At 41.4% G+C, this 13819-nt stretch overlaps 1 protein-coding gene across 1 annotated transcript; it reads right to left on the bottom strand.

The window, feature by feature from the left end:
- Window positions 1–293: 293 nt before the first annotated feature.
- On the bottom strand, window positions 294–9142 carry ccnl1a (cyclin L1a). Its single transcript, XM_029517732.1, has 10 exons — window positions 8825–9142; window positions 8511–8585; window positions 7866–7975; window positions 5923–6043; window positions 5669–5733; window positions 3098–3197; window positions 2879–2983; window positions 2510–2763; window positions 2262–2360; window positions 294–2126 (listed from the first exon to the last, which is right to left on the bottom strand). The coding sequence occupies exons 1-10, from the start codon at window positions 9062–9064 to the stop codon at window positions 1649–1651; spliced, it is 1647 nt and encodes a 548-aa protein (XP_029373592.1). The 5' UTR covers window positions 9065–9142; the 3' UTR covers window positions 294–1648.
- Window positions 9143–13819: the final 4677 nt, after the last annotated feature.

Here is a 13819-nt window from a genome sequence, read left to right as displayed (position 1 = left end):
TCTAATATTTATCAAAACCTGGTAACAACACATCAGAAAACTAAGTGTGGCACTTCCGCTGGGAGCCAAGATGAGTCTGCCTACAAACCAAAGCCAACAGCTCCCTCTGGCTGCCAGGAAACATTAAAGGAAAAGACCACCGCAGTTTTGGCTCCACATCGGAAAATCTGTCCGCTAGTTACAAACGCACTATCACAAGAAGGTCTGGTGGACGGATTTGACAGCCTTTCTCAGTACAAAAGAATCATTTTCATTTCTACACTAGCCAACTCAATAAAGACTGTACGGTACAGTTCAGTGGCATAACTCATTTATTATTGAATAAAAATTGGACACGAACACGTGCAGACTAAAAACCAGTGTAACAAACTGACAACCTAAAAATGTTTTGAACTTAAGTCTGCATCCCCTGTACTAAAAAGAAAAAAGAAAGAAAAAAGGGGGGAACCCTTTATATAACCAGGTTGCTTTTTTTAAACTGTACAAAACACATCAACATACACCTGTCCTCAAGAATGGACAATGGAAACAAAAACCACTTGCCTTCCAGTCCCTTTATGTGCAAACATATTGATCTTTCCTGAATGATCTTTTTTTTTATTTTCCATTTATTCGTTCAATCTTTCCACTGAGCGGTGCGCTTTTATAAATCAAAGCATTCACATTTTGTCAGTGGATATCAATCTTTACACTGTAAATAAGTTTCTCTCCCCCCCAAAGTCCACATTACATGTAAAATCAAAAACATACAGGTAGGCCAGAGAGCTGTGTGTGGATAGTATCATGAAAAACAAAATAATAATAATAATAATAATAATAAAGAAAACCCTTTAGATGGAGGAGACAAAATTCCTGGACTGATGTCACTCTGCACTGAAGCCTTCCTTTCACTACTGATTGCACTGACCAGGTAAGAAAAAAGGCTCAGCACCTGTAAACTCAAACAGTCCACGTCTTGCTGGTAGTTACGGCTGCAGCCTGGATTCCTCAGACACACACCCTCGGGCTACACTAACAACATCATACACCCCAGCCAAATATCAGCTACAGGTGTGTTGTTGTGTAGATAAGGGTCCAAGCAATGAATGCTCTATCACCAAAACATTAGTGCATGCAAAAGCTATATGCAGGCAATTTGAACAGTTCTTCAACTGCCTCTAATTTCAAGGCTTTAAGCTCTCATGAGGACAAATATTCACAACTGCAGGTTTATCATTTGGCCGAGGCCAACAAAATTCAAGGTTGAAGATAATCAACATTCCTGTAAATTATACTGGTCAGTTTCAGGATGCATGTGAGGAACCCAGAAAACCAACTATGTTGGCATTATACTGCTTTTAATATACCCAAAATTAAATCAAACTTGCCTTGTTCTCCACCTTTTGGCTCACAGCATTTGGCTTAAATAGCTGCTGCTTGGTCACAAAGCCCAAAGACATGTTAGCCGTCACATCTTGTCAGGCTGCAGATATTTGGTTAACTTCCATAATAGTTGAAGAGTAACTTCTGAATAACTTGCAAGATGCATGAATTTAACATGACTTCAGTTCATCTCTAATTAGAACATGCCAGATTTGACTGTTTTGAGTATAGACAAAAAAATTTTTCAGTGACTTTCAGCCGCAGGGCAAGTGTTTTGGGGTGTGTCTCAGCGCCGGTGACGGCCATGTCCTGAGTGCCCACTACTGCTGTGGTGTTTGCTCTTGTGGCTACGTTCCCTCTCCCTGTCCCTTTCGTAGGACCGAGACCTCTCCCTCTCTCTCCTATCTCCTCGATGACCGCCTCCTCGCTCGTGTTTGTGTTTCTTTGAAGAGAGCTCAAAAGAGCTGCGGTCTCTGTCTCTCTCTCGTTCCCTCTCTCTGTCCCGGTCTCTGTCTGCTTTGACTGGAGTGCGGGACCTTGAGCGAGAACGTGAACGCTTCCTCTTGTGTCCAGATCCGCCACCTCCACTATTGCTATGGCGTCCACTAGGCTTGGAGTCACTACTGCTGTGGTGGCTGGTCTTGGACTTAAGATGGGGGAGGAGGGGTGAGGGTGGATGACGCCGTGGCGAAGGGCTACGACTGTGAGATCGAGAACGTGAGCGAGAACTGTAGGTCCCTGAGCGACTGCGCCTGCTGTTGTAACTGTGAAGAAAAAGAAAAAAAAATTAAAGCCTACCTGGTTGGACAAATGAACTATTAAGGGTCTTGAAGCTTTAAGTTAAAACATGTAAGTTCAAACTTGGGCCTATAAACCATAGATATTGTTAGTGATCTTACTGTCTGCGAGGCGATCGGGATCTCGACCTTGAACGTGTTCTTGAACGAGATCGACTTCCACTCCTGCTGTTCCTCCCTATCTTAACCTCTTTTCTTAACCTGACAAGAAAGAATTAAGGAAAATTTATTAATTATAGCAGCCTGTAAACTAAAAACTTTACATTATTAATCTTAGACCAAAACTTTAATGAAAGTAACAATAACTATCACTAAAACATCCTCATAATTCAGTAGTTTGTGCTCCTTACCCATTGTGGGGACTTTTGTTGACCTGAGTCCGGTTGTCTGGCTCCTTCTTTACTGGTTTGAGAGTCTGGGGATTTGGGGACTTCTCCTCTACCTTGACCACATTTGGTGAGCAGGGCTTGGAAGCAGGAGAGAAGCCTCCCAGCGTAGACAGTGCAGGTGTACCATCGGGATTTAGGCCTTTGGCCTTCAGTTTAGCCTCTGCCAAGAACACCTTCCTCCGCTCCACTTCCTTCTCCAACTGCTCATAATTAGGCTTGAGAAAGAAGGGAAAATATTACACGGCTAGTTAACACAGACAACACCAGCATCATCACTGCTACTCGGGGTTAGGATTACTGATGATGTGGAGCTATGTTTAAAATGCATACCTTCTTCCTGGTATAAAGTTTCAAGGTGGTTATGCAGATGTCTTTAATCTCATCTTCACTGGCACCAAACAACAGGTACCAATGAGGTCTGGATGGCAGAGGTATCTGAGGAAAATATTATAGCATCAGATGGTGCTACTCTATAGGTAGCAAGTATACAAACTGCTAGCTGTGTGTCTATAATGCAGCATTAGTAGCAAAGTAAGCATTTCCTCTTACCTGCAGAGCTCGGGCAGCGAGGTATATGCAGGCACAGGCAATGGTCTCGGCTTGGAACCTCACAAATACATTTGTCCTCAGACTATCATTCATGTAGTTCCTACAAAGCCATAAAAAGAACAGAAAAAAAAAAACATAGCATCTTTTCTATACATGCCACATCTTTCACATCCATCCATCTTCATTTAATGCTGGTTCATGATCCACTTTGGAAATAATATTCATATTTTGTTTCTCCAGTTAAAACAGCTAATTCCTAAATTGAAAAGATTGTATCAGTTGAGAAGTTATCAGTGACTTCTAAACGGGCCCTGAAAACCGACTGTCACTGATGTACTGGAGAACAAGTTAACTGTGGATTTGAGTTTGAAAAGAAGCATGACAACATTTGAAATATTTAGGCCTAATAGTTATAAAGGTAAAAATACAGGTTTTAAAGTTACAGTGCTGAGTGAGATGCAATTTGATTTGTCAAGTTTAACTTTGTCCATTTCTCTCTGGGGCATCCATAGGAGGGCTGTATGTCACAGGTAAAGCATGGGGACACAAATGAGAAAAAGTCTACTGAAGATCTGCCAAGACCATCTTACCACACACCACGACCTGAGTGTAACTACATTAGATCTAATGATGAGCAAGACGATGAAACATGCCTTGTAAAGTGGGGAACATGCAGGCATAGAGATGAACAAAATTCATCTATAATGCAGTTGCCACTTTCAGATTGTTAGATCTGATGGAACAGGGAGACAGCATGTATGGCAGCAAGCATGACAGCTATTTTAGGAAAGTCATTGGCATGCTGGTGTAATAAAATGATGCAACACTGGTATTTTGTTCTGACAACTTCAGTTTAGGGTCTGACCTGGATTGTTGTGGTAATTGAAAGGCTCAACCACAAAACAAACAACTTCCCACTTTTAATAAACGCCATTTCTTGGCACGCTGAAACCGACCCATAACACCAATACCCATATTAACTTGCAACCCTATTCCACGCTGTGGCATTTTGTGACTAACCTAACAAGATTTTGTGGCAATCTATGCCTCATTTCTAAAATCTGTATCTAATATATATCTGTACTGCAAGACAGATGGGTTGTCAAGGACAATGGATAAATGAGATTAGCCATTGAGAGAGTAATAAGGGGGACAAAATGCCCAGGATGTAAATTAGACAAGTAGAGTAATATGACCATCTATGTCTTTATGAAACATAGAAGTCAAAAAGACAAAAACATGACAACATAAAGATGATTAAAAAAAAAAAAAAAAAAACCCAGAGAACCTAACTTAAGAGTGGCCCTACTGAGAATGTCAGAGGAATTTCAACCAGGGTTTAAAAAAAAAATAAATAAATAAAACACTTAGAGCAACGCAACCCCTTCACCACAAGTGACTCCTGCATATGCATACACTGTGAATCAGTCTCTACCCATTCACATATTAACTGCTCCACTGGATATGTGACAAGCAACTAAAAACCTGCCACACAGGGATTACTTTTGGCCTAACCTGCCTTAAATAAATTGTCAGACCTGAACTACAGCAGGTCATTCTAAGCAAACGCCACTAAATATAATACATGGCCGTTGAATTCTGACTGCTGCCTGGGTGAGACAGGTCCTTGGAGGCAAAACCTGAGAACTGGATCAGCCTGTAAGACAGACACATGTCTGGACACCACGTCAGTTGGGAACAGGACACAGTATGCTACTGTAAATATTTGAAAAAAGGCAGGTAAGCTGGTGAAAAGGGTTATTCTTTTCTGGCTATATTTATCTCATCACTAGATGCAAGCAAATTATAAAGAAGTTATATAAAAATATATCTGTAGCTACTTGACAAAAGTACGTATTACAGTGGAAACCGTTGTAGCAAGACCAAAAAAATACAAATCCTTTTGGACACCCAAGAGAAAACAAGACGATGTTGGCTGTTGGGAAAGGCCCGCCCGCCCCCTTCAGTGAATCTTGGCATTGGGATTGGCTGTCTGGAGAGGGGCAACCAGCCAATTGGGGGAGCTTCCTGAGGTCATGTGGTTGAAGGAGGCAGAGTTCAGAGGTTCTTTATGTGACTTACCAGCATGGACTACCCTTTAATCAAAGAGTAGAGAGAAAGGACAAAGTTAAACCAAGTTCCCTGGACACCAAAAATATAACAGACTTTACAGCTAAGCCATGTAAGGGCAGACAAGAGAGTGTGACAAACAGGTTGGCAATAAAACAAATATCTCCATCAGAAAAGAAAAAAAAAAAAAAAAAAAGAAGTGGAAGGGTTAAAATGGAGTGAGGGAATGTCGCAGTCAGACCTGGGCAAAATGAGTGTTGATGGTTTTAAATTTGTGCTTAACAACACATGGGGCACTTGAATATCACTTATCTGACAGGTGTTGTTTCCATATGGGTCTGTCCCAAGTTCCTAGCAGATAAAGCAAGTGCTCTTCAAGTTATTCAACCTTTTGAAACGCCTTCAACTTCATCTTTCGCCCAGGTCTGGTGGCACTTCTTGAGGACATGACACAGGTTGCTGCTGTGGGGGTGGTCAGTGGAGAACTAGAGAGGAACTTACCAGGCCGTCTGGACCAGCGTCTGGTTCTTTTCACATTCCAGGACTTGAAGGTACATGACAATAATCTGGAATGGTAAAATAAATTGAGTTTTATTAAAAAAAATAATAATAATAAAATAGCCCATGTGTCACATGGTTCAGAGATGTTAGAGGCAGTTTCATGTGTGGTTGCATCTGTATGAGGAAACAAAGCTGCAGTATGTAAACTACACCGCACTATAGCAGTGTTATGAGTGAGTGTGACTTGAACTCACCTTGTGTGGATGCTTGACATGCACACAGAAGCCCAGCTCCTTCAGGACCCGACGCTCTGCTTTGATGACTTGGTTTTTGGTATTTATGTAGTTCTGATCAAGTATCAATGAACTTGGAGTCCTAGTTTATAAAGGAATCAAAATAAAATAATGTTCCCCCTTTCAAAATAAAAGCATACAAGAAAGTGCCCTCCTTTTTTTCTTTTTTCCGTTTCAACCAACTCGAGCAACAGGTCTAACTGTTTGCATGCCTGACAGTTTGATGGGGTTTGTTGACTCCTGTGGTTCCAGTGAATGCTTATGGGATCTTTCGACAGTCCTCAACCACCCAATGCCACAGCTTTCCCAGAAATACCAACTCACCATTTCCTACATCGCTACCTACACATGCAGAAGGCTTTAAGTCTTTAAGCTTGGTCTGTAGACTCAAATATAATACAAGACCACAAGTTGTCACCATTACTTTCACGGATGGTAATGTACTATACTGTTACATAATCTGTGAAGTGACCAACACCACTGACTACGTTTTCCAATAACAGTTAACCAGTTTATCCAAAACATAAGAAAATCAGAGTATAGTTTTCTTTGTTCAATTACTATAGTTCACCTTCAGTGTAAAAATATTACACTAGCCTATAAAGTGGCTGCTGGTGAAATGCAACACATTCAGGCACTACCAAAGACATGATACCATCTAATCTTCTTCTTTTTTTTTTTTTAACAAATCATTCTGATCAGTCAGTTCAGAGGATTGCATAAAACACCTCATGAATGAGAGCAGAATAGCACTTGACATTTCTAATTTATCCAAAACTTTTGGGTAATTTGAATCCTTTTCAGAAGCGACAATTGTCCACTTATGATCCAGAACTTGCATTTAGAAATCTTAAGTAACAGATGTTTAAATGCTGTCATGCTAGAAATGGCATGCATTGAAAAAAAATCTGCAAAATAATGTCATTACTAAACATAAGACTGAACTGTCCAACACACCTGACAGACATACTTCCTATAAGAGCAACAATTTTGGTAAGCTTTAATTTTGTATCTATGAATAATGTTACACAAAGGTGCATGCGCTGACCCTACACAAATACATAACCGACATGAACTACAATCATCCTTTCAAACTTCAATGATTAAGGTGATATTTCTACAAAAGCCATGGGTAACAGTTGGTGAATGGGGTGTTGCTCAATAAGCACAAACAAAATGCATGGTGGGGAGCAGTCAGAAGAAAACTACATTACCCAAAGGTCCGCAGATTGACGGACAGATACCCAAAGCTTAAGAGTGAACCACAGGAGTCCTCAATGCACCCTGGGGGCCAAGGACCGTCGGCCAACCTGTCATCCCCGATCCCCGCGGTGGCTCAGACCACGGGTGTCTCCCACAGGAGGGGGTGGGGTGGGCCTGGGGGAGGAGATAGACCCCCTCGCATCATGGTTGTCATGCCGACTGCTTCATCTTTACGTACCATTCCACATCACCCAGGCTTTGGTAAATGTAGCTGGTCGCTGTTAGTTGGTTGCAAGGGAAAAAAGAAGCCAAGTTAATACCAAGGTCTACCGCACAGAAATGAACAGATTTCTATGAAGACAAAGGCACACAAAAATAAGTAGATGTGCCTTGTCTTACAATGCACTCCACTTTTCAAAGAGTGACTTTGTTGAGAAATCATTTTCAGTGTAATTCAAACTCAATGTCATATGTAGACAATTACACTTTTGAAACTACCAGTGAAGCGGAAACTGAAAAGTTTTAAGATGGTTTAGAGTACATGGATAAAAAGAAGAGCACTTTCACACAGTAAAAACAGGGCAACATCAGACAACATTGGATAAAAACAGAAAACAAATGCAATGCAACATCTTTCATGAAACAAAAGCATAATTTACTATTACCAAATTAAGATGATCAGATTCAGTATCACTGCTTACTTTTTGCCTCTGATCTGCCTCAGATGATGGAAAACATTGATGACATCTCGTATTCGTCGCGGTGCTTCTTCAATCTTGGAGGCCAAGTTTATACAAGCCATAGCAACAATCTGTAAAGAAAACGGTTAGAAGGAGAAGTTCAACAACTCAGGATGGACAAATATGGACTTGATAGACTTATCACATTGTCAGCCAGTAATCTCATAACGTATAATATATATGACAAATTTATCAGTGGTCAAAATTGTATTTGTTTATATCACTATTTTAGTTTTGGGGGGAAATATAAAGAATGATCTACCATATTATTGAATTTGTGATTAATCCAGGCAAAAGAAACTTGCCTTAAACTGAAGCCACACAGACCAGCCAGTCAACCACCATTTGCATGTGGAAAACATTTTGAGTTTGTAGGTCTCGTATTACTAAAAAATTATCTGATTCAGAATCGCCTCGACATTTGAATGTGCGATCTGTTTTGTAATGAGCTTCAGCATGTCTTTTGTCTTCAGGAAGCTCGGCAAGTCTGATGCGACGTATCGACAATATGGCTGCCACAAACGCAACCGTAACGTTAAGCTATGCTAACATGAACGCAATGTAACCGGCGGCCAGACAATGTTCCGTATGCTTTACAGGACTTACCTCAAAACTGTGCTTCACGAATGACTTGGAGTAGAAAAACCGATGAAAAAGCACCTGTCCCGTTGCCATTGCCACCTATGAAGAGAACCACAGCGCGACGTTTGCCATTTGTGTTGTATAAACTAGCATAACCTTGCACAATGGACCGCCGCCATTTTAATCCCACCACGCCAACGTCAAAGCGCTAACATTAGCAACCGCTAAACTCAGACCAGACGATTAAAGGGGGGAAAAAAAGATTAGGATATAATCTCGTTGTGAAATAAACCAAAACCGACGTGTGAAAGTCAAGAATACCATTCAACAGGTTATACCTGAGGCATCCGGAGAAGAATGCCAGCCGACTGAATCAGCTCACATCCCAGAATGCGAAGGTCGGTCTCTGTGTTCAGGTCGAGGCCGTCGAGCATCGACGGCGTCGGAGAGAACCTTTCCTCCGGTATGAGCGAGTTATCGATGGTGAGGTACACTTCGGAGTAAACTTTGTCGCCGATAAGGATGCCATCGTTGTTCGTGGATGCGTTGGAAGAGACAGAAAGGGGACCGGCGGCCATCTTCACCCGAAAACACGGCAGTTACGGAGCTCAGGCAGCCTTGACAGAACAACGGCGGGCAGGGCGACGACAGGGGCGTGACGTCACCGACCGTCTCAAGCCCAAATGACTGTGCACATCCGCGGTGGTGAACTAGCATCGCAGTATTTTAAACACTGGACACAAAACTGAAAAGAAAACAGTTTAGATAACAAAAATAATCATACTGTTTTATACAGTTTAAATAGCCATTTCGCCCCAAGTTTCGTCAACGATCTGACTTACTCTTAATACACTGTTCAGTTTAACAAGCATGGCGCATAGTTTACATATAAAACATGGAGTTTAGAAAAGAAACCTTATACAGGTTTCAATTGTTCCTCGGGGTTTCGCATGTGAACATACCTTTAGAAGTCTTAGAAAATTATGTTAACTATGAGAATAATGTTAAACCAACCTAAAGCAACAGCGGCTGGTCATGTTTCATAGTAATAAGCTTAAAAAAAAAAAAAAAAAACACCAGTAAAAGTCAAGTAGGCAGCTATCAGTTATTTTTTCCATGGCTTTATTTACCTCATCGTATCGTTCACGAAGGCTTATCTGTTACAGTTCATTTAGCTCCTATTTAATATTTTAGCTTATTAGTCATCAGCTGACATGTAATCGATACAGGCCTGTGATTTCATTATGGAGGTCAATAACATGTGCTCACTTCCCGACATTAAGCTGAAGGAGAAGGCGGAAGTAACCGAACCACCACCAACGACTTCTGTGACGTATTTACGGGAAAGTCCGGCCTTCTCACCCGCACGACAGGAACATATCCATCCGCCAATTTAAAAAAAAAAAAAAAAAATATATATATATATATATATATATATATATATATATATATGTGTGTGTGTGTGTGTGTGTGTGTGTGTGCGTGTGTGTGTATGTGTGTGTGTGTGTGTGTGTGTGATAAATGATAACATAGTAATGAAACGAAATTAGAGATTTATAACAGCAATAAATTGATTTGAATTAGGAATATGGCAAGTTCGTAATATCTACATAGTTATTATAGTTATTTAATAATTTAAACAGCCTTAGTGATAACAGCAGAACCCTGGAAGGGTGAGCATGTCAAAATGGTTACAGACAAACTATGAATTTGATATTAACATTGTCGTTTTGATTGGGCAAAAGAAGATGTAGCGCCATGTGAATAGTCAGAACAGGGAACATTGTGTTCAGTCACTGCTTTGTGATTACAGCCTCGCGAGGTCCTGCAGTAACTGGACACGGACAGCAGAGAGAACCAGACACCCATCTGTTGCCGTTTCTGAAAATTCATTTCCCCAGTGAAGCTGTTGGTTTTCTGGGCTTATCTGAGGTGTCTGTGACCTTGTACCACATTCCCACCAATGACCTGATGCTGCAGTGCAGTTGACTGCAATGTCAACATCAGTTCTGTTATGCTGTATGTGTGTTTCTGTGCATGTTGTGCTTTACTGAATCTGTTGGTTTATTGTAAAAGGCAACAACTGTCCTGCTGGGTGCAAGCTTCACTGTTCAATCATTCATTTTCAATCTTATTTTATCCGTTCCCAGGTTGGGGGGGTGCTGGAGCCAATCCCAGCTCACACTGAGCATACCGAGATAAACAACCACTCACACTCACACCTATGGACAGTTTAGAGTGACCAATTAACCTAAACATGGATGGTGAGAGGAAACCGGAGGAAACCCATGGAGGCACGGGGAGAACATAGAAACTCTGCACAACAACACTAACCACTATGCTGCCGTGCTGCCTGCACTGTTAGTCATTTCAAACTTAATCATTTGATTAATGTATTATTGGATCTTGGGGGTAAAATGATCTGATATGAATACTGTATTTCCCTTGTTTTGTGAATCCTCGTATTAATTTTGAAACCTGCCAGACTGGTTTATATCATACTCACATGGTGCATATGCACAAAGAAAGTTGTTTTTAATCAAATTACCACAAAGTAGATGATAGACAGCAAAGACCTGGAGCCAGATATTTTTCCAACAACAAGACTTTGGTTCTTGTCTGGGTCTGCAGGAAAATATGGTTAAGTTGTCATAATTAGTCAGCTGTGTGCTGTGTACATGTGGACCGCAGGGTACATACAAAACTCTCAGAGGGAGGAAATGGGGGCGTCGGTAGGAGCCCAGAAGCAAGTTGTTGCGCTGCGACCTGCTCACAATTTAATCCTACCAGGGTTGGTTATTTCCTGAGGTTATATCTATTTGCATGTGTGGGTTTGTGTGCATCTGAAGCTTTCATAAACAACAGCTGTAAGCATGCAAACACAGCATGGAGGTCTACTTTCATCAACTGTTTCAGTCATGTAAGGGTACACGCACAGATTTCAATTTTACTAATACGCCACATAAGGTAGCAGACTGAGGTCTCATTGTCCCTGTCATGAACCAACACCTACTACCATCACCTCTGGCCCCTGCACTTACGCAGTTACCACGACGACAAGAATGCTGTGCATTCTCCCTCTGGTTGCCTGGGTGACACTAGTTATAGGGTGTGGGAGGGCTCATGGGACTCTAGAATTCCGGAACAACCATAACCACGCAGGAGAGAGGCATTCAGGGACGCCCAGTGACGAACAAGGCCTTAGTTATACACACACCCCACGCCCTGTAGTGTGTGTGTGTGTGTGTTTACGAGCAACTTGCACAGATTCCCCAGGGACACATGTGCATGCCTGCCCTGCTATGATAATTACTGCAAGGAGATCACACTCCAAATGTGCGTGCATGGCATGCGTGTGTGTGCATCTGAGTGTTTGTGTCTGTGGGCATTTCTTAAGGGGGGGAGTATGATCAAAATGTCATCCATGTCAAAATAATGGGGTTCTATGCTGTGTGCCTGCTGCGCATAAATCAAGATGTTTAAAGAGTTTCAAGGAGGGTCCTTTCGTGACAGGTCTCTCTCACACTGCTGCCTCAAGGCTCTCTTTCAAACTTACACACAAACACATGCATTCCCACACGGAAGAACCAGGAAGGACAGCAGGTCAAGGGCTACAAAGGGCATGTGCAAAGGAAAAAGTAACAGAAAAAGAGCAAATTGGAAAAGAGAGCTGACTGGATAAAAAATAAGGTGAAGGTCCAGATAGCTGTGAAGGTGAGGCTGAAAGGGAATTGCTTTTTAGCAACACGGCAGAGGAGTTGACTACCAAAAGAAGGCCAAACAGATTAAATGAATATTGACACAAAGACAGATTTATGTGCATGTGAGTGCCAGAGAAACTGAGAGAGAAAGCAGGGTCTTTGTGTTTAGAGGGATACAGACAGTGTGTGTGTCAGGCTGGGGGATATGTGTGTTATGGGAGAGAGCAGAAACTGAGAGAGTGGATGAACTCCTCTCCGACTGGTATAGAAAGAGGTTATCTCTTCAAATACACAGCAGACATGCAGGTCACGATGTGAAGGATGTATAATGGGGATAAAAATAAAAGGTTAAAGTGCATCTGCAGGGGAAAATGTGAGCAGCTGTCAAAAGACACAGGGACATCAGAAGGGACATGTCTGAAATAGACCATTTTCACATCAGATAGTTTGCTTTGTCAAAGGGGGAAAAGAGCAGATGTAAATAATAGCAAATATAGCTGCCCTCTGGCAGCCCTCCCCTCCCAGGCATGCACAGAACACACCAACAGTCATGAGCAGTTGGCCGGGGTTAGCAGAAGAGTGTCAGTAACATTGGACACAGCCACTCATCGCCTGCTTTCATGGTAAATCTACCTTTCCATCCAAAGACTACAATAGATTTCAAAGCTGTATTATGAGACAGTGAGGTTAGCAGCCATATCCTGTCCATCTCTGAAACAATTTACTGATATTTACACATGTCCACCTGGAGGGACGTTCACACACGTGTACTTTAGTGGAGAGCCAGTTAGAAAAGAAATTTCTCTCTGAAAAGACACATCACAACAATTTTTAAAGTCTGAAAACAAGACAGACAGGGCAAGACCCCTTGCTTGCTCTTAGACCACTTGAAAAAGAGATAATAATGGGTTTTTTTTTGTTTTTTTGTTTTTTTGTTTTTTCCCACAATGATCCAAAAATAACGTTTCACCACTTCATAAATAAATCTTCACTCAAGGACAACTTACTCTTTTTTTTCCAAGCCCACAACTGAACTGATTACTTTTTCTGCCACAATTTCCATCAAGAACAACCCGTCAAGCTTCCACCTATGACTTATTTTTATTCAGCTATTGCAGGCCTTGATGGAGTAACTCACCTTGCACTAGGATGGAATTTTTTAAAACAATAACCAATCCCAAGCCTGGGACTTGCAATCAGATTCAGCGCACACTCTTAAAAGTAATGTCTTCCTCTCACATACAAGCAGACACACACACAGCATTGTGATGTTCAACTTGCAATCATTGTCCTTCACAGACGTGATGACAAAAAATGAGTGATGGTGGTGTTAGGACAAAAACAACAATTCACCGGAGACACGCATATACACATGGCACATACACAATGTCACACTGTGAGTAAACACATACAAGGCCGCACAGCAGCACACGCTCAAACACAGGAAGGCAACAAGATGTCAGCTGCAAAACAGAAAATAAAGGCAACTTGTGTCGCATAAATCACTTCAAGGGGACTTTCTACAGTTTGTTTGTTTTTTTTTTTAAAGAAATTTGGGATTCATTCGACTTACAAATTTTGGTAAAATAGCAATTGTTATTTTAGTAAAACAACAACGGCAACAGAAATATT

This window comes from Echeneis naucrates, chromosome 13, assembly GCF_900963305.1.
Source record: "Echeneis naucrates chromosome 13, fEcheNa1.1, whole genome shotgun sequence".
In the NCBI taxonomy this organism is placed as follows: domain Eukaryota; kingdom Metazoa; phylum Chordata; class Actinopteri; order Carangiformes; family Echeneidae; genus Echeneis; species Echeneis naucrates.
Note: the sequence above shows the minus strand (reverse complement) of the source record. Positions and strands in the feature narration are given on the sequence as shown.